At 44.2% G+C, this 19,530-nt stretch overlaps 1 protein-coding gene across 1 annotated transcript in view; it reads right to left on the bottom strand.

The window, feature by feature from the left end:
• CPS1 (carbamoyl-phosphate synthase 1) overlaps positions 1–19,530 on the bottom strand; it is a 92,388-nt gene that overhangs the window by 37,971 nt on the left and 34,887 nt on the right. The window contains exons 17-21 of the mRNA XM_002193020.5: positions 19,340–19,484; positions 18,766–18,976; positions 17,494–17,692; positions 15,250–15,426; positions 10,747–10,865 (exon numbers count right to left, since the gene is read on the bottom strand). Of these exons, the coding sequence (XP_002193056.4) occupies positions 10,747–10,865; positions 15,250–15,426; positions 17,494–17,692; positions 18,766–18,976; positions 19,340–19,484 (851 nt within the window). The remainder of the gene's footprint in view (positions 1–10,746; positions 10,866–15,249; positions 15,427–17,493; positions 17,693–18,765; positions 18,977–19,339; positions 19,485–19,530) is intronic.

The raw sequence follows: 19,530 nt of genomic DNA, 5'->3' as shown, positions 1-19,530 counted from the left end.
TTTTGCCCTTAGAGTATTCTCTCCTAATCCTTATCTCACACATGAGCCTCTTAGTTTTTCTTTCCCCCTCCTCTGCTCAACTATAGCAGAGGAGAGTAAGTGGATGGTTTTTCATGGGTGTCTGGCTTCTAGCCAGGGTCAAACCACAACTCTATGGTCATTTACCATTTCAGCCTCCACACAGGACCCACAGTGATTCCTTTTTGGATTCAGTATCCCTACAATTCCATGCTGAAACCTTAATATCTCCCGTACATTCACCCATGCATTGATGTTTTACAAGATTTTCAACATGCTTTAAACCCAGGCTTCACCAGACTGGGCTGGAGCAATCACTATGTACGTGCTTCCACCTGCTGCCTCTCATTGCAGCTGCCCACTCCACTCAAAGGCATGAAATTCTTGAAGCTCTGGGACTCTGGGATGAGCCATCCAGGGACATAACTGTGCCCTGACCCTGTGACCACCATGCTGAGCTGGGAGACACGTTCACAATTTGTCGCAACCAAGTTTTCTTTCTGTTGTTGAAGATGTCCTGCCTACCTCCTGAAATGGCCAGTCTTTGGGAAAAGCATCTCGCTTCAGAGATGGGGAGCAGAAATGACCTTTAGAGGCTCACACACAAGGTAGGTTTTTTTGTGTAGCAGTCCCTATGTAGCCTTTTCCATATATAGCTTTTTCCATATCTTAGTGTTGCCTTTTCCATATCTTAGTGTTGCTTCTTGCATTAGGAAAATGGAGAGGGGGTATTGAGCAGGTAAAGCAAGGATAGCTTTTTGATTTCATATTTACAACCAGGGTCTCTCAATACTTCCATACATTCTTGTTCTCCCAGTTTTGCTTTTCAGAAGTCCTAGTTTTTGCTGTTTATTTCAAACACATTGCTCCCCCCCTGCCATTTCTGAAGATCAACATTTACCTGTCCATTTTACTTTACATTTTTTTATCTTCTCCATTCCCTCTTCATTTACTCTACTCTTTTCTCTTCTACTCTTCATCCCATTTTGATTTGACTCCACCCTTTCAGTTTCTGTCTCCCTCTCTTTCTAAGCTATCTTTTCTAAGCTTAGCTTTTGCAAAAACACAAAAAAGCCTGTATTCTTATCAGTAGTACTTCTTTACATTTCATTGCCAAGAGCATTTTTGCCTGCCCAATAAATCAATATTTTATGAACAAGCAAGTTCTGAATAATGAAAAAAAGAATGGTTAACAAACAAGCAATTTTCCTAAATCAGAGTTTTTGAATTATGTCCTTTACTCGAGAGTATTTTAAAATAAATACTATTATTTTATTTGCATGGGAGAATACTGGTAAGACCATTTTATTGGAACATGTCAGGAAGCTAAAGGATGAGAAAGAGTCATTGGACTGGATTTTCCATTCTGGCTTAGGCATGGAGCAGCCCTGCTGCCCTCAGGAGAGTCACACGAGTGTCAAACCAGCTGTTCTGAGAGCAGCACTGGGAAGCAGAAACTCAGATCCCTGGATAGATGGGATTTGTCCAATTTCCCAACGTCACCTCCCTCCTTGCCCTGGAGTATGTGAAGAGAGCATTCCACCTTCCTACAACTGGCACAGGAGAAAGGGAAAGCTGGTGAAAACTTGCAGGAAAGAAGCACTCACAGTAATTCCTCTCCCCTGCACAGTGTCCCAGCTTGCTCTCCTGGAGTGTACTCCAGGCAAGAGCACCATCTACACCCTGGATCTTCCCGACAACCACCACATCACCCTCCTTACTCCAGCAAAGCCTCCTCTTCCTTAGTGCCAGAAGGGAAATTGTGGCTGCCACATCCCTGGAAGCATTATGGGGCTCAGAGTAACCTCTGCAGGTGGGAAGTGCCCCTGCCCATGGGATGACCTTTAAGGTCTCTTTTAACCCAAACCATTCTATGATTCAGTGAAAAAAGTCCTGCCTAATCCAGCAGGCTGAGCTTCCCAGGTTTTGGATTTCCCAAAGTAAGACTCACTTTGTGGCACTACACTGTATTAAAACTCATGGTTTCCATGCTCCAATACCTCCACCAGAAACTCCTTTGCTTCTCCTCAGCCCATTCTGCTTTCTGATCTCAGCTCAGAGGCAGGACTTCCTGCACAAATCATGAACGCCAGAACTGAAGGCATAGATGTGTGTTTTACAGAAGCAAATACAGCAAACTCCACCAACTGTCTGTCAAAACTGATGCCAGCAGTCACTGGCTATTAAGGACTCAGCTTCCTTAGAATGAGTGAGTAGACCTGATGACCCCAAGAAAATGAGACACTTTCAGAGCCGTTTACTCCCTTGCCCTCCCTCCCTTCTGCCTCAGGAACACACATAGCTGGCTGTCATTTGATTACTGTCAGAGACAGCAAATTGCCTTCATTTGCAGCTTGTTTTCATTCCATTTCTTGTATCTCATTATAACAATATCATTCACTGTCACCCTCCCTCCCAGCTGGGAGGGTAGAACAAAAGCAGTGATTATTTTGCACCATGATTCATTTGCCTTGGGCTAGCAGCTTAAATTAGGTTAGGCCACTTACTAATCCATGCAAAAAGGTAACTAGCTTTTTACAGGAAAACCAGCATGCAAAAGAGAAAAGACAAGTTCCTAGAGGGGAAATGGAGCCATGCATTTTTTTCCATGCAGTTTTTCATCTGCTACTCCTAAATCATGATAGAAGAAACAAGCAGCATTGGTCCATCTTGTTTAATGGGAACTGAATCAGAGAATTGCAAATCCTCAGCACTGGTATGGAAATCAGGCTGCCTCTCTACATGTGCTGGATACACATTTTCATAACTGAATAATTTCCATTTACTAATCATGGTAATTTTTAGCACTTATGTCTCAACTTTCATGGAAATAATATAAAGAAACATGCAATCAGTATTGTAGGGTGATGCTTATCTTGCAGACAGCAAAACAGACATGCAGAGGGGTTAAGGGCTAACAATTTTTAAGGGGCAATTCCCACTGCCTTTGCTCAGAGACATCCCTTTAGACAAGCTAGAGACACTAAAGCCAGCAAGAGCAGACTCAGGGTGATGTCTTTGAATGAGTATTTGACAGCAAATAATCCTTCAAGCTCACCAGAAATCCAGCACTAAAAGACAAAACAAAAATTTTCAGTCCTGGATACACTAAATCACATGACCCAGTCTTACATCACTGCCTCCCACTTTCCCCTGGAGCATCACTCTCTTTTCCTACACAGAGCAAAAAGTCTTCCAAAGATTGAATCCCCTCACTGGCTTAGAATCAATTCTGAAATGAGGGAAGACTAAGTGACCATGATTTCAGACTTCTATAATGCTACTCTTCCTAACATTTGCATTTGCAAAACTAAAGTCAGGAGTTTTAGAGCTTTAAATCCAGACAATTATTATTTGCACACTGCCACGATTATTAAATGGTTGTTCACCTCCTCTAAAAGCTGTTCATAAAGAAAACAAGCCTTTCTCCAACCCGGCTTGTGACTGTTTCAGCTTCCAGTATTGATTTGTAGTTGCTTTAAATTCAAAATCCCACCCTGTCATCTTTGGAACTCCATCCACTCACTTCTTCAATAAAGAATGGTAAGACAAAATGGAATAAATTCTGTTTAATGAGAAATTTTCACCTGGCACAGAGAACTTGGAGAAATCTATTAACTGACTGGAGCAACACTGACAGCATTGAAATTATCAGGAGACCCTGCTCACTTCAGCAGAGCCCTCTCTTCCACTTGACCAGCTTTCACCTGACCCACCAATAAATATGCCAGCAGAAGAAACACTCTTTTTGTCTCCCAAACCAGGCTTTGATTCTTTTTAGCTATGTTGTCAAGTTTATGCCCATCCACACATTACTCAGGCACATGTAAATGGGTCTTGATCAAAAGGATCAGGAATATTTTGTGAGCTGAGAGCATTTGGAACACGGCTACTGCGTGAGCCCTGTAAACTCACAGGCTCCTCCCTGCCTCATCTCAGAAGCTACAGATGTGGCTTGGATATGCTCAGAGGAGCTGCAATGTGAGCACATTCTGGTTAAGCCCATGGGTTTTGAACTCAGCTCCTCCTAAGTTTGAAGTGATTTTAGCCTGGACTAAACTTTAAGCCCAGTTTCGCTATGGCAAGGAGAGTGGATCAAAAATAAGAAGTGATGGAAGCAAAATGCATTACACCCAGTCCTGAGAGAGCTCTTCCTTTCTCAGTAGTCATAGGCCTGCAGGGTTTCAAAAACCTGCTGAATTTCAGACTGAATTAAGTACAAAAGCATATTCTTTCTTGTCTCCTCACTGTCCTGCTCTGCTTCAAGGTTCCTAGTGGTTTCCTTGATTACTTCTGATGTTTTACAAGATTTTCAACATGCTACAATTAAAATAATGAGATCATGGTATAAATTCTCTCCCTGCTCCTCTTCTCAAGGAGACAGGTTCTTATCAGCTTTCCCCTCCTACAAAACTCATGAAATGACTGACAAAAAGCTATCAAAAGAGCGTTTAAGGAAGCAGGACCCATAAACCAACAAATCTCACTCACAGACAATTGTCACTCCAGCTCCCTGCACCTTTAACATTCTGGTCCCTGGGCTAATAAATCTCATTGTGGACATCCTGATTTAAGTAACATGAACCTCACCCTGTGCCCTAAGACCTGAATGACTCACTTACAAGATTAAGTGAGCTAAAGCAGCAGCTCGCACCAAAACACAGCCAAGAAATGGGTTGTAGGTGTTTTCTGAAAGCCTATTTTCTACCCCTGGTAAAAGAGAGCTTTGAGGTCTCTGCTGGGATGCCATAGTACAAACTGCCCTGCTCCTAGCATTGTACATGCTGGTTACAGAGGGTCCCCAATGGTTTTTTAAGGCAATGCCTGTATAAGCCTCTGCATCAAGGAAAACATATATATTGCATTTTCACAAATGTTCAGATGCTTTAGAAGAAAACACAGCTGTAAAATTATTACCAGTGGCTCTACAAGACAAATAGAAAGTATCTTATGTTAGATCCACATAAAGCACAAACAACAGTGCTGAATAGCTACTTGTATTTTATTCTCCTCATGTACTGCATTCTGAACTTGTTCCCAAGCCTTTCCTGCCCAACAGTTCACAAAGAAGACAAAAGTAACCTTTCCAGTTTGCTAGAGAGGAGCACTACAAATATGTCAGTGACAACTCCTCAAACTGCATAAATCTGCACAGCCTCATTTCCTATCACTGCACCTGCTCTGCTTGATGCCCACATGAGCCCTGCGTGCCACACTCCCAAAAGCACACAGGTCAGCAGAAACTGCTGCTGAGAAAAGTGGGGGTGCAGCAGGTCCTGCCACAGAGCACAGGTTATTGATGGCCTATTTGAGTTCCCCTCCCTGCAGGGCTTCCCAGCTCACCTGCTGGTGCCAGGTTTTCATTCCAGCACCTGCATTTCTCTGCCTGCTCCACCACAGTCATGCTTCCAACAAAGCACACCTTGCAGTAGCCAGGGCCTTTGCAATAAACTTCTCCCATGGGTAACTGAGCAGAGCACCCAGCTACAAATGCTGGGCTCAAGTAGGTTTTGTCTTTCCCCTTCATTAACCCATGTATTTTTGGGCTAGTGATAGGACTGCACTTACTCCTGTCAAGCACACAACAAGTCAGGAGTTGTTTTCTCACAGCACCCCCAGACATATTTTCCTTCAAAGCAAAGCTCCAAATCATAAAATTATCAAAATATGATTAGTACCATCATTTCCCCCTGCTAGCAGGCTAGCTAGTTCAGTATCTGCCAAAAAGATGATTTGTTGTTTCCATTAAGGTTAATTTGAAGAGTTGAGATTTCAGGTGACCGAGTTCAAGCCACTGCACTGCCAGATTGTCTTTGAGACCTTGGGCAAGCTCCACATCTCTGTGCTTTGCTCTTCACAATGGTGGCTTCTTATACTCCTCTTTCCTCAATTGAATTCTACTTTACAGCCTTCAATCAATATTGAAACGCCCCTCTTTGGGCAATACACTCACACTTCTGTCAGCTGCAAGATGGCTTTCCTGGGTTTAACTTGGATTTTCTCCAGCAGTGAACCTGACCCCACTACCTCTACTATTCCCCCATCTCTAGGAGTTCTCAAGTAATGGCAAATACAATCAATTGCAAGTTCCATTGCTACAGAGACACCTAAGTGACTTAGGAACACAAGTCCTATTGATTTGCAGCAAGGCTTTTGTCCCCATGTCACTTGGGCCTAAGTGATGATTTCACCATAGCTGCCTACCTCTTTACCTCTATTTATTCATGTCTGTTGTACATTCTCCTTAGATATAGATACTGTTTTCAGGGATCCCAAAATTAGGAACAAAAAAATAATCATGACTACATGCAAACAAATCTTCACTACAAAGAGTCAAAGAATATATGTAAATTCCAAAAGAGGTTTTCCCTTGCACATAGGCCTAGGCAAGTATGCCTTAGATGTTATTTCTAAGCCTGGGTTTCAGCTGTCCTCCTGGGGATGCTTGGGATCACTGGACTCTGCTTCAAATCTGACTTGCTCAGGACTGGGTCTATAGCCCTGGCCTAAAACTCCTTGGTGCCTCAGAGCATGGTCTGTCCAAATTTCCACCTCCTTCATGAGCTGTCAGTGGGATGAAAAGCCAGTGGGGTCTCTCCAGGCCCTTCTTCCCATTTTCACTCACAGGACTGGCAAGGCCAAAGCTAGGGAAATAATTCCCAGATATGAGCACATCCTATTGCACTGCCACTGCTTCACACACAATCACCTATTAATGGATGGACAGCATGGGATGGTGCTTGCTCTTTCCATGTGAGTGTGTGCAGCTGGTTTTATTTATTTATGTGCATGGTGGGGAAGGTTGAAGTTAAAATTATACTCCAGGTATAAAGGCAATTGGTCAGACAACAACAAAAACCCCTCAAATGTAAGCTTCCAAAATAAAAAATATGCAAGGTCACAGGAGAAACAGCAGAGGCACATGTTTGACATGTCTGTGATATTACTTGTTACTCTCACAAGTATGCTCAAAATGGCTTTCTTTTCCCAATTCAACTTGGGCCATTTGCTTTTCTGCAGCCAAATCACATATCTGAAACTACTACTTCTCCATCCTAGAGGGCCCAGAGGCAGGAATGGAACCACTGCTGCAGCATGACAAAGCTATACACTTCCACCTAGCACCAGCTCCAATCTTCTTTAGAAAAAGTTCAACAGGACAAAGGTAAATGGGGCAGAGAGTGCTCTTCCCAGTCCCTACAAATGGCTGTCTTTGCCTCTATACCCCAGAGAATGCACATTTATAGGTCAGAAGTTTTTCCCTCAACACTGCATTATCCCACAGAGCCTTTCACACGTGTAAGCAGATCCATGGCATAGATAAGTGAGATTTTCTGCTCACCTCTGAATCTCTGCATGTGGCAAGGATGCAAGCCGCATGTGGTATGTGAGAACTGCTTCCTGAACTGCTCTCAAAGGTCTCCACCTGCCTCTGATCCCCCTTCCCCCACTTGTTCTCTTAATTTCCTCTTGGCAGAGACCATCTCCTTGTTACCAGTCTCTACAACAGCTCTGCAGGGGCCAAATCAAGACTTTTGTTAGTCCAACTGTATCCAAAACCTCACTGCAAAGAACCCCCAAACCAACACAGAGACAGACAGGAAGGGGTGGATCCATCCAAACAGCCTGTAACCAGCAGCAATGCCCAGAACAGGGCAACTACTTCTGGTTCTGGAAACTGGACTCCAAGAGAAAGATTTAAAGCAGTGGTGGCATCACCCCTCATTCTTTTCAATTGGGAATTATCCTGTAGCACAGGTAGAACTCGTGCCAGGCATGCTGGGGACTGGAAACAGCTGGCTGCAGGAAGAGCACACGTGTGCCAAGTCTCATCTGCATCACTCAATTAGCTTTCCCTTGGCTGCTTCCTGATGTGGCTCACTGGACTGGCCTCTTAGTTCAAGTCCCAAGTGTTTTTCCCTGGCTCTTTGCCTTTGTGCCTTCAATGTAATGCAGCTGGACAGTCCATCCCCTCCCTCCAGTGCTGGCTGGGAGGTAGGACAGGTTTCTTGCAAAAGTGTGAGCAATTATAGTGGAGTGGAAATCTGCACTGATAAGTGAATGAGGGTAAGATGATTTATATGTTCAGCCTGGAAAAGAGAAGGCTTCAGGGTGACCTAACTGTGGCCTTCCAATGCCTGAAGGGAACCAACAAGAAAGATGGAGAGAAACTGTTTTAAAGAGCATGGAGTGACAGTGATGCCAGATTGATTTTTGCCTTTTTTCTTTTATATATTTTTCTATATTCTTCACACATTTATTTGTAGCTCTGTAGCCTATCATAGTATTTGTAGCTAGCATTTTACCTACTGTATTAGACAGAAAGACAAAATAAATTCCCCAGCAGCTCTAAGCTGGGTCCAAGGTTAGATTCTCTGCAAAGCCACAGTTGAAACAATCTCTGAGGCATTTTAATGAACAAAGTTTAGTTCCTATCGAAAAGAAGGGGAATTCAAAGAGAGTTGAACCAGGGGGAAACAACCTGACTACTCATGTCTCTAACTGGAGATTCTTGTGAGATATGCTACTTTGCAAAACCTATAAAAATGTATACACATTATGCTGTGCATCTTTGGTGTTTTCCACCTGGTGAATTGTGCACCTAAGGATCCTTACAAAGATAACCCCTTTTATCACCTAACTGTGGCTCATGATTTTAGGACCAGTGAAAAGGCAGCAACAGGATGAGGGGGAACAGGTTCACACTGTCAGAGAGAAAATTTAGATTAGCTATTACAAAAATATTCTCTCCTGTGAGGGTAGGGAGGCCCTGGCACAGGTTGCCCAGAGCAGCTGGGGCTGCCCCTGGATCCCTGAAGTGTCAAGACCAGGCTGCACAAGGCTTGGAGCAACCTGGTGTAGTGGAAGGTATCCCTACCTATGGCAGGGAGTTAAAACTAGATGATCTTTAAGGACCCTTCCAACCTAAAGCATTCTGTGATTCTGTGAAACCACCCACAATCTGATTTGAATTGCAAGAATCCACTTCCAAGGGAAATAACATTGCTTGTGTCTGATGGAAATGCAAGGCTGGATACTGTGCAAGGGCTCTCTGCAGCAGGCTGCCAGTACAGCCTGCTGCCTGGGCACCACAAGGATAAAAGCTGTGTAGGGTGGTACCACCTACTGCTCATTGGTCCTATAATCACCTGCCACCCATTGCAGAGAAAGGGAAAGCAACCTCAGGGATATCAGGGGGTTCAGGAAGATTAACCACAGAAATTAAAACCACATACAACTCATACCAATACTCAAGCAGCTCAGACCCAAACTATACTTGAACCTCAAATATATAAAATAGGCCCATACATAGTGAGAAATACGGGTCAACAACAACTATTGTTCAATCCAGAGTGGTCTCTCAAACGTGTTAAATTGCTAATGCAAATTAACATCTCAAAAATCCATCCAGCCTGCACCTCTTTCCTAAAAACATCCTTGGAGGGCTGGACAATGTGGTTACAAAGACAAATACACCTCAGGAGCAAAATAAAAAGGGATCTAACTGTGATATTAGGGACAGGATTAGGAGTTTTAGATTGAATTTATTCTATTTAAAACTATATTTATAACTACATTTATTCTATTTAAGGGATCTATTGATCCCTGCCCTCTGTGCAGGGATGCTGGGTTTATACCAGCTGAGGATGCAGCCAGCCTCTGGGCCCTCATTCCAGAGCATGCCACTCCAACAGTGACAAGCTCAAACTGATCCTGCATATGTTGGCTTTTTTCCTCAGGAGCTGCACATACATGTTTAAGAGGCCAGATACAAATGCCATGTGACATAGATGTTAGAGGACAAAAAACTTCTGCAGCCGAACAACAGATTCCTGCAAATAATCAAGTTATTCCTTTTCTTCCACATCTCTTGCCGCATTTGTTTTTGTTTAGCTGCAGACCGCGGCTGTTCTGGGTGCAAGGGGGAGCAGGAGCTGCTCCATTAAAAGGTCACAAAGCAGAGATGAGGCCGGTGAAGCCGGGAGCGCTCAGAGCTCGCTGCCTCCGCCGCGCTCCCAGTGCCATCGCGTGGTGACATGAGCACACCGGGTACCACAGGCACAAAAGCCACCATCACTCGGCCAATAACTCAGCAAGGAGCCTCTCCCAGCCTCGTAAAACATGAAGGGAAAGCTCAAGTCAGCAAGAGTCCGAACTGAAATATAGCTCGCTCCTTTAATTTAGTGCTATCTTTCTTGTTGGCTTTTATATGGTCATTTTTCTTGAAGGAAGAAGATTTATATTAAAATAGGTCTGGAAGCGTAGATGTTTGAAAGCATGGTTCAAAAGCAATACTCGCACATGCTGCATGATCACAGCAAAGCAGAAAAGCTTAAAAATCAATAGTGCAGGCTGGAAATAAAATGCAGTATATGTGATCCTGAAGTGCAGTAAGTCAGAACAAGTCCAGTGCTGAGTTTGAAAGGTAACTCTGTCCTAGGTACATGAGTTACTCATCACAGGCCATCCAAATTCCCAGTTTTAGCCTCAGAGATACTGAGAATTTTCCAAAATAAACCATAACTTCCATAATCCAAGGAGCTATTTTACCAAAAAGAGTATGCTCAGAAATTTCTGCTGACTGGGACAGTGAACTGGGTTTAAGACAAGGACTTTATTCCAAGGACTTGAATAAACTTCTCAGCATTGACTGCATCTGTGCTTACCATAGGTTTCTGAGCAGGATTCCCAGAAGAATTGTTGTGTCCTAGGACAAGGCTTTTTTACCTGTTCACTTCCTTTAGGATCTTCTCCATGTTCGTGATGCTGCGCATCCTGTACAGGAACCACTTGTCAATGGCTGTGAGCTGGTGAATGACATCCACAGGGACTTCATCATCCAAGGCCTGCCAAAAACAGGACAGCACCAAACAGCCCCTTAAACACATTGCACAAATACAGATCTAATCTGCAAACAGCTAGCACCAAGTATATATATCATAAAGAAAAAAAGTTATGTAGATCAAGTTCTGCAGATCAAATGTTCATCTTCCTTGACCCTGTCTCCTGCAGCAACAGAAACTATGCCCCATGAGGAGCAGCACAGAGAGGCCCCAAGCCACTTCTCCCTGTGCTCTGGTTCCAAAAGCTGGCTTCTGTTTCAGTGAGAGAGGTAATTTTCTTTGCACAGAGCCAGCAGCCAGACAAGCTGATGGCAACTAGGCTGGGTGGCCACTGAGAACATGCTCAGCTGACTACAGGGAGCCACAGTCAGGCTGCAGTGACCAGTCCTCCATCTGCACCTCTTACCACTCAAGTTGCCTAAAAATCTCAGGCCCACTGCCAGCCTCCTAGCTGCAAAACAGGAAGCTCCAGAGTCTCAGACCTGAAGGAATGTTTTGCTTTGGAGTATGGATCTTGATATACCCTTGGAATACAGGACTGAATCAAAGCATGTGGCCTTGCATTACCTCTGGAGCAAGGCAAAGTCAGGTTCTGGGTGATGCTTGCAGCTACAGCATAGCTCTAGCTTCTCTCACTCTACTTCAATGTCAAGACCATTCAATTTTCCCTTCTTTCTTGCTGGGGTTATTGACAGATTTCTTTAAATCAATTGTTTATGGCTATAGGGAATAAAGGAATCCCACAAAGGTATTCATAAGACAGTGGGTTACAAAACATCATAATATTAAAAAACCCCAGCACCTCAGAGAGCCCTCAATATGATGTATTTTATATCAGTTCAATTGCTTGGGTCTCACCAGAGGTGTACAGTTACAACTCTCCTGACAAAGCAACTCTCCTGACATAATCAACCATCATGATAATGCCAGCACGATATCTTTGCTGAGCTAGAGTAATCAGGCTCATTACTTTCTTATCATGCTTAATTGTCTTCTTGCAGGGCAACATCCCTGGAACAAAGCCAGAGCAATGCCACTGAAGAAAATTCCAGAATTAATCCAGGAATGAGCTTGGTCCACTGCCCCCCTGCATTATTCCCCCGAGCTACAGAACTTGGGCACAATGTTGGTATCATCACCATGGGCTTCAGCCATGGGGAGACCTTCTGGCAGCTCAGAGAAATGTGTCACTTCAGGGAGGCACCACCCACATGGACAAGGGATGGGTGGTAGCTCTCTGCAAACTACTGTCACCACCTTCTGCCTTTCCTAAAGAATTCCCAGTCCGCTTGCCTGTCCTCTTGCAATTATCCTCTTGTTCTGAGGGGTAACAACTGCTCCCCGCAATCTCCTGTGTGCTCACAAGCAGGGGTGAAAACCTCTGACACATTTTGCTCCTTTAGAGTGCCCAGTCTTCAGGTAATGCTTGGCATACAACAGCCCCTGCTCTTCCAGGTGCCTGCAGCGACAAGGGGCTCTCACAGCAGTCCCTGAGCACTGTCAGTGACAAAGCTGGGCTTCTCAGACATTTCTGGGTACACTACTGGTCTGAGGCAACTGGTAAGGAGTCCTTCCCATCCTGATTCTGTAGTGCTTGGAGGGTGAGGTCACATTGCCACATTAGTGGGATCTGAGCAAGTCTTTTTTGCTGTTCATCTATTTTTACAAAACACATGCAGGCTTTCTCATGTTCAGGACCTCCAACTCTCAGTCAGTGGTCCCTGAGCCACACATACACACACAGGCAGCATGACCACATGCTCTTAAGCTGGTTAGGACACTTTATTTAAAAAGTCTCAGCGATCTTCAAAGAAAACTGAAAAAAATGTATCCCTTACACTCCTTATCAGAGGAGGGGCGGAAAAAATCAACCATCTTCATCCCCATTGCATAAATCTGGAGACTGGGAGAGAAGAATGAGTTTGCAGAAATTTCTTGCTCCCTATCAGCACACTCCAGGGGCAAATCAGGTTTCCAGGCAACTGTGTAGAATTTGTTCAGGGAGGCCCTGAACCCCAGTGGCTTTCATCTCTTCAAACCTACCTGAAGGAGTACAGCTAAAACACACCATGAAAGCAGGAGGAGAGAGACACAGCAGGACAGTGTGACTTTAGAGCCCCGCTCAGCTTCAAGAGCATCCCACCCAGCAGGGACTGGGTTTACAGGACTGCCTTCACACCAAGAACCATGGAGCAAGCCTGGCCTCCAGGACAAGCAATGAAGGGCAGCTCAGCTGCCTATGCTTTCTCTCGGGACAGCACCCTTGTTGCTGCTGTTCCATCCTGGCTCGTCACCAAGGATAGTATTTAGCTGCCTATGGGCAGCAACACAAGTGCAAACTGCACATCTGTAGTGTGGACAGCCAGGAGAGCAGGGCCCTGATGTGAAACAGAGCGTGCACCAACTCCACAGCCTAAGCCTTCTGAGGCCACTTGCACACAACCTTTAGAGGAGCAGAAAACACCTGACACAAGCTGAGCATCCCTGCTCATCAGGCTGTTGCATCCTTGTAGCACTCCCACTCTGGCCAAGGAACAAGTCTCATCTATGTCAGCCTCTCTCCTGTGCCCTCTTTTACACAACAACAGGGAGCCCCATTACAACAGCAATAGCTCTGAATGGCAGCTGAACTCCCTTTCCTTGCACCTGAACAGTTGCTGTTGTCATCATCCAACAGGTCACGAAGAAAGTAAAAAAAGTAAAAAGTCTCAGAGGGTTGACTAGTGGGGAGGAGAGGAGAAAACATAAAATATAACAAAGGTCCATCCTGTTTCAAATAGAGCTGATGGCTAATGGGGACTTAACGTGGGTTTTTCAAGGTCAACAAGCCGGGAAGGGATTTCCATGCAGACAGCCCCAGGTGCCAGAAGCACCTCTTACTCGTACTGCTTGCCTCAGTTATTAATGGGGATGAAATAATGCACTGTGTTGGGTAGAGGCAAATCTTTATAAGGAGGGACAAAGTTTTTTCTTGCTTTTTCCAACAGATCCCAGTGCAAATACCAGTGTGCAGTGGGACCCAAACTCACCTTCATCTCCCCAGATACCCTGTGTTAATATGGATATAGTTTTAATCTTTCATAAAATCTCTCTGAACCACTCAGAGACTCAAGAAATAAGATTTTTTCTGGCAGTCACAAGAAATAGGCTGTAATAAAGAAAAAACACAGCTGCTGGAGGATGAAGACATGCACTTCCCAGCTTGAAAAGCAAGAGGGAACAGCTGGACAAGCCAACCCATTTATAAAACATTTTGTGATTTTTCTTAGGCCATTTATAAGAGGAACAGCTACGTGAAACCCTTTGACTAACACAGCACAGTCTCAGCTCCTCACTCATGTGGAGGTGTAACGAGATGTACCTACACATGAGCACAAAGGGCTTAAAGACTCCACCACACAAAGTCAGGGGCACAAAAAAGAGTAATTGGGCATTCCCCGCCAGGAAGGTTTGCAATCTTAAAAAAAAAAAAAAAAAAATTAAAAAAAAAAAAAATCAAGCCATCCAAATTAGCAGAAGCTGGAAAAGACAGCTGTGCCCTCCTCTTCACAGGGCACATGTCCATGGACAGATGGACGTGTTACCTGCAGCAAAACCAAAGTGTGTAATTGAACCTACCTTCTGAAGTAACTAACCCCACATTTGCCACATGATATACACAGGCAACCACTGAGAAGATGAAGGAAGAAATAAATTTGCACCCTAGTCCCCTTACAATAACACTCCCTGTTACACAGGCACCTTCAAGACTGAAGTGATTTGACCAGTTTGACAAGAGAGGGGTCAAAAGAATGCTAAGGAAGACAAACTGGTTTTGAAGAACAGGGGATTTCTTGTCTGTAAAATTTAACATAGTTGTGTAGTTCTTTTAGTTTCAAGCCCATACCAATGCAACCATTGCAAGAAGACAGTGCTCTCACACACTGCAGTTTGCTATTCTTTATCATCCTTTTTTTCAGTTCTCAAAAGGATCTTCATTTATTCCTTTGTAATCTGCAAAACTGACCCATTTTGACTGACACACTAGTATAAATCAGAGCTGAACACTAGTCAATATTCAGCAGACAAATTTAATTTCATAGGAGAGGAAAGTAACCCAGGTGTCCACCAGCACCCAGCTATGAACTAAAGTAACAGGACACCATACTGCACCTGATGCTGAATGCAGTGGGCACGGGCTAAGATTGTACCATCAAAAGGCAAACACATTGCCTGAACATGGAAGATGCAGAAAGCATAAGCAAGAATCCTGCTCAAAGCACTCCCAGTGAGCTTGACAGAGGGAAGCAAGGGAATGAAGAATACTCAACCTTTGTCACCTCAGCTGACCCAATCCTGTAGCTCCAATTCAGGGGACATAGGTCAAGGTCTTTCTACTTTTTGTTACCTTGGCTATTGAATATATCCGAGTGCTGGATGGCTCAGAGAGCTCCTTCTGGAGATCCACAGTGGCTGGCCAGGCTTTATTCATAGGCAGCTGTGAAACAAAGCCATCCACCGAGGGGTGGCACATCCTCAGGGCCTTCTGGAAGCTCTCCTCAAACGTGCGTCCGATGGCCATGACCTGTAAGGGAGAGCAGGGCCACGTGAGCCACAGTGAGCTAAGCCTGGCTGTGCCCTGGCTGACAGGCTGGGGACAATTCCAGCCACAGAGAAAAGCACACACAGAGATGGGAGCCTTTGGACTCCTCCCTAAGACAGTCCTGCTGACTGAACCTTGGTAGCCCCACTTCGAGATCTGACTCTGCTCATGGTATCAATGGGGAGTTCCAGACAAGCAACTAGTGGCTTTTTGGTTTGGTGGACTGCACTTTTGGTTTCCATCTCCCTGTCTGTAACACACAGGAGGATGCTGCTCTCCCTCTGTAAACTGCTTTAAGGGAAGCACTTTGGTGGAGGGAAACATTATGCAGCAGCATGGGTATAGTAATATAAAAGAATATTTCTGTTTAACAGCCTGTTAGAGATAGAAATTCACAGTGTGAATTTTAAGGTTCAGGAGAAACCTGCTCCTGCTTCCTTTAAATTACATTTAAGAGTAACTCTCCCCTGTGAGGGTTCTCTTAAATGATTACTCCTCCTTGGCATAGCAGCACTGGGGTTTCCCTCCTTCAGTCTTGACACCATATCTAATAAGAAAACAAGACTTTCTGTCTAGAAAACTGTGAGGTAACAAAGCTCTTTCTCAAACTTTTACATTTTTATTTCCCAGTGCAGTGAAACCTTAACAGCATAAAAATCTCCTCAAACACAATGTTGAAAAATGTCAAAAGAAAAAATAACATCACTTTCTCTTTTCTCACAGCTCCAGGCCCACTGCCCAGCACAACAGAGCTCAGAAAAAGCCAGGCAAGACTGTTCAATTAATAAAAATGCAGTAGGTTCTGCGATCTGGCTTCAAGATCAGGCCTGGGGAGATGACTGCTCCATACTAATAGAGACACAGTGGCAAGAAACTCTTTGCTTCAAAGACTCCATTTCCTACCCACAGGTCCTGCAGATTAACCTTCTTGCTCAGTTCCCCCAACAGCTGCAAGCTGCATCCCTTGGGCTTCTCCATCCCTGCTTCAGCTCACCTGCCCTGTTAGAGCACTGACTCCCTGTATCTCTGTCCTGCCTGGAAAAGGACACAGGCTCAGACTCTTCTGTGACAAATGGACAGACTGGAAGGACTCAACATCTCCTCCTGCAAATATGTAAGGCCAGGAAGTTCCACAGCTGATGGTGCAACTGCATTTAGGAACTCCAGTTCTACAGAGCAGTCCCAAAACCCCTAAGCAGAGAGGGTTAATAACAGGAAGCATCATCTCACTGAAAACAAAAACCCACCTCATTACCATTAACAGCCAAAACTGCCAATGGAAGACCAAATTCTAATTAATCTCTCCAGTTCTGATGGAGGTTTCTTGTTCAATGACAACAATGATATTAGGAACATCTTGCTTATCAAAATAACTTAATAAAATAACTATTTGAAAAGACAAGTGAAAAAAATACACAAATAATCATTTTGCTTTGGTAGCTGATATATAATTAAATAATTAAGTAGGTAATTTAATGATTTTGTCTCATTTCCCCCCTTCTTAAAACATGGTCTGAAAATACTGTTACTGTCCAGACATCTTAAAATCTGGTATAAGAGACTTCATCTCTAAAAGAAGTCAAAACTTGAGAGCAGGATGACGATTGGTGTTTGGATTTCAAGACTGAGATAATATGGTATATATAGTCTTAACACAGAGGACAAATAACTTGGGAATAACTGAAAGTTCATGGGCACCACTGAACATCTTAACACACTACTACTCCTGAAATTGTACTGTAATTAACCACCACTGCAGAACCTCAAACTAAAAAATAACTGAGAGCCCTGGAGTGAGTGCTGGGAATGAAGTCAAGCCCAGGTGATCCACAGTGATCTCTTCCTTTAGGAGTCAAACCATACAGTGATACCCAACATTACACAGTCCTAACTAATTTCCATTAATTATAGAACTGGATAAAAATCATTTGAGCTTAATAGATATCCTCCAATTCATTAGGTCCTTGAAGACAGATACTCTGAGAGTTTCCAAGCAGGAAAAATGGCTTTCCCAAGTGGTGGAATGGAAGGTGAGAGTCTTGCACTTGCCTCTCCCACACTCTTCATGGAGCTCCCAATCCGGTTGGAAGTGTGCTGGAAACGGTCCAGGTCCCAGCGGGGTATCTTGGTCACAACATAATCCAGGCTGGGCTCAAAGCAAGCAGAGGTTTTTCCTGTCACCACATTCTTGATTTCTGGCAATGGAATCCCCAAGGCAATTTTGGCAGCAATGAATGCTAATGGATACCTGTCAGAGAGAAGTAGAGAACAGTAGAGTGGAAAGAACTTCGCGTTTGCAAATCCCAGGAATGGATCCAGTGGATCCAGATGTGAGGTGATTGTCCCCCCTCAACACAAGGGAAGGCTCCTGTGCTCAAGCACAGCAGGACCCACCCAGCCTCCTACCTCAACACATTGCAGAGCTACCTCCCTAGATCTGGGACTTGCTTTTTTATGCACCATGCCACCCCTTTCAGTAGCTGTCACGTCCACTGTGAGCCCACTCTAACAGATGTGCTTCGCTGCAAGACTGCCATTGAAAAAGAAAACTATGAAACACCCACTGTCCAACAACATGGCTTATCTCCAGCCTGCTATGGGTCTTAAATAACCGTAAGAGTTGTTGAGAACTGCAAATTAGAGATTAATTTGTGCCTTTCAACAGCATCTGCAAAGTGCAATTAAGAAGCCAATTTTTAAACAGCCTGCTTTGACCATCCTTATCTTGATTAGTTTATGATTAGCCAACAAAACAAAGGCAGCTAGCAATGCCATTTGCATCAATCTGACAGACAGCTCATTAATAACTCTGCCCTCTGGGTCCCAGAGATGATTTGCAGCCAACATATGGATAGAGTGGATGTGCTTTGCAAGGATTAGGCTCCCACACACGTGCCTTCTGGGAGCTTTTCCATTTGTAGTAACAGCATCAGCAGGCTGGAATGACCTGGAGGGCTCACTAACCCCACCCTCCATCTCCCAGCAGGACCAACTCTCCAGGGGTCAAACCTAACAGGTGCTGACAAGAGCTGTTCTTAGAAGCTGCCCATGCAGAAATCTGTACCTTACTGACCTGGCTGCTCCAGAATTCTCTCTACAGACAACTTCAGTCTTCCTTGATGAAAATGTGGGCTACAGCTCCATGTTTTAACTACATGGAAGGCAGATGCTGCAACTCTTTTTCCTTGTAGCTGTCACCTACTTATTTAAATAATGCATTGATCCAAATCCCTTCTTTTATCTTTCTGTTCTGCTCTCCTCAATTTTTTGTTTATTCATTTGTTTGTTCTGTAACATTTTGGTTTTCTAAAATAATCTTACCCTGTTGCCTTGGAGGCCAGAGCTGAACTTCTCGAGAGCCTGGCATTAACTTCAATGACGTAGTACTCCAGGGAAGTTGGATGCAGAGCAAACTGGATATTACACTCTCCCACAATGCCCAAATGTCGGACAACTTTGATGGCACGATCCCTCAGCATCTGAAACTCCTCATTATTGAGTGTCTGGCTTGGAGCCACCACAACAGAGTCTCCTGTTTGTCACAAGGTAGCAGAGAAGGAAAATGAGAAGCAGCTCAGCAGCAGTAAATTGTGGCCACACAAGTCACTGTCTTTGCTAACCCACTACTAGCAATGACATTACCAGAGATCACAACTTGTGCATGCACAGCTGGTGAAAAGCACAGATAGAAGCCCACAGCTGGAGTCAGGCTAGGGAATATTATGCAAAACACAAAGGTGTAGGTTCAGTCTGTTTCACCTCCTATCTGGCTGTATTCATGACCTGAGCAGTATTTTTCCACCCCACTTTATCAATCACAAAGCTCTGTCAATAACATCAAGCAGAACAGCACTGCATGAACAAAGTCACTGAGCCAGCCTTTGCCCAAACCTACCTGTGTGGACTCCCATAGCATCAATGTTTTCCATGTTGCAGACAGCAATACAGTTATCAGCAGCATCTCTCACAACTTCATACTCTATCTCCTTCCAGCCAACAACTGACTTTTCCACCAGGATTTGGTTAGTCATTGCAAATGCCTGGGAATAGGTTAGGGAAAATAAACACAAAAAAACCCCCAAAACA

Source organism: Taeniopygia guttata, chromosome 7, assembly GCF_048771995.1.
Source record: "Taeniopygia guttata chromosome 7, bTaeGut7.mat, whole genome shotgun sequence".
Taxonomy (NCBI): domain Eukaryota; kingdom Metazoa; phylum Chordata; class Aves; order Passeriformes; family Estrildidae; genus Taeniopygia; species Taeniopygia guttata.
Note: the sequence above shows the minus strand (reverse complement) of the source record. Positions and strands in the feature narration are given on the sequence as shown.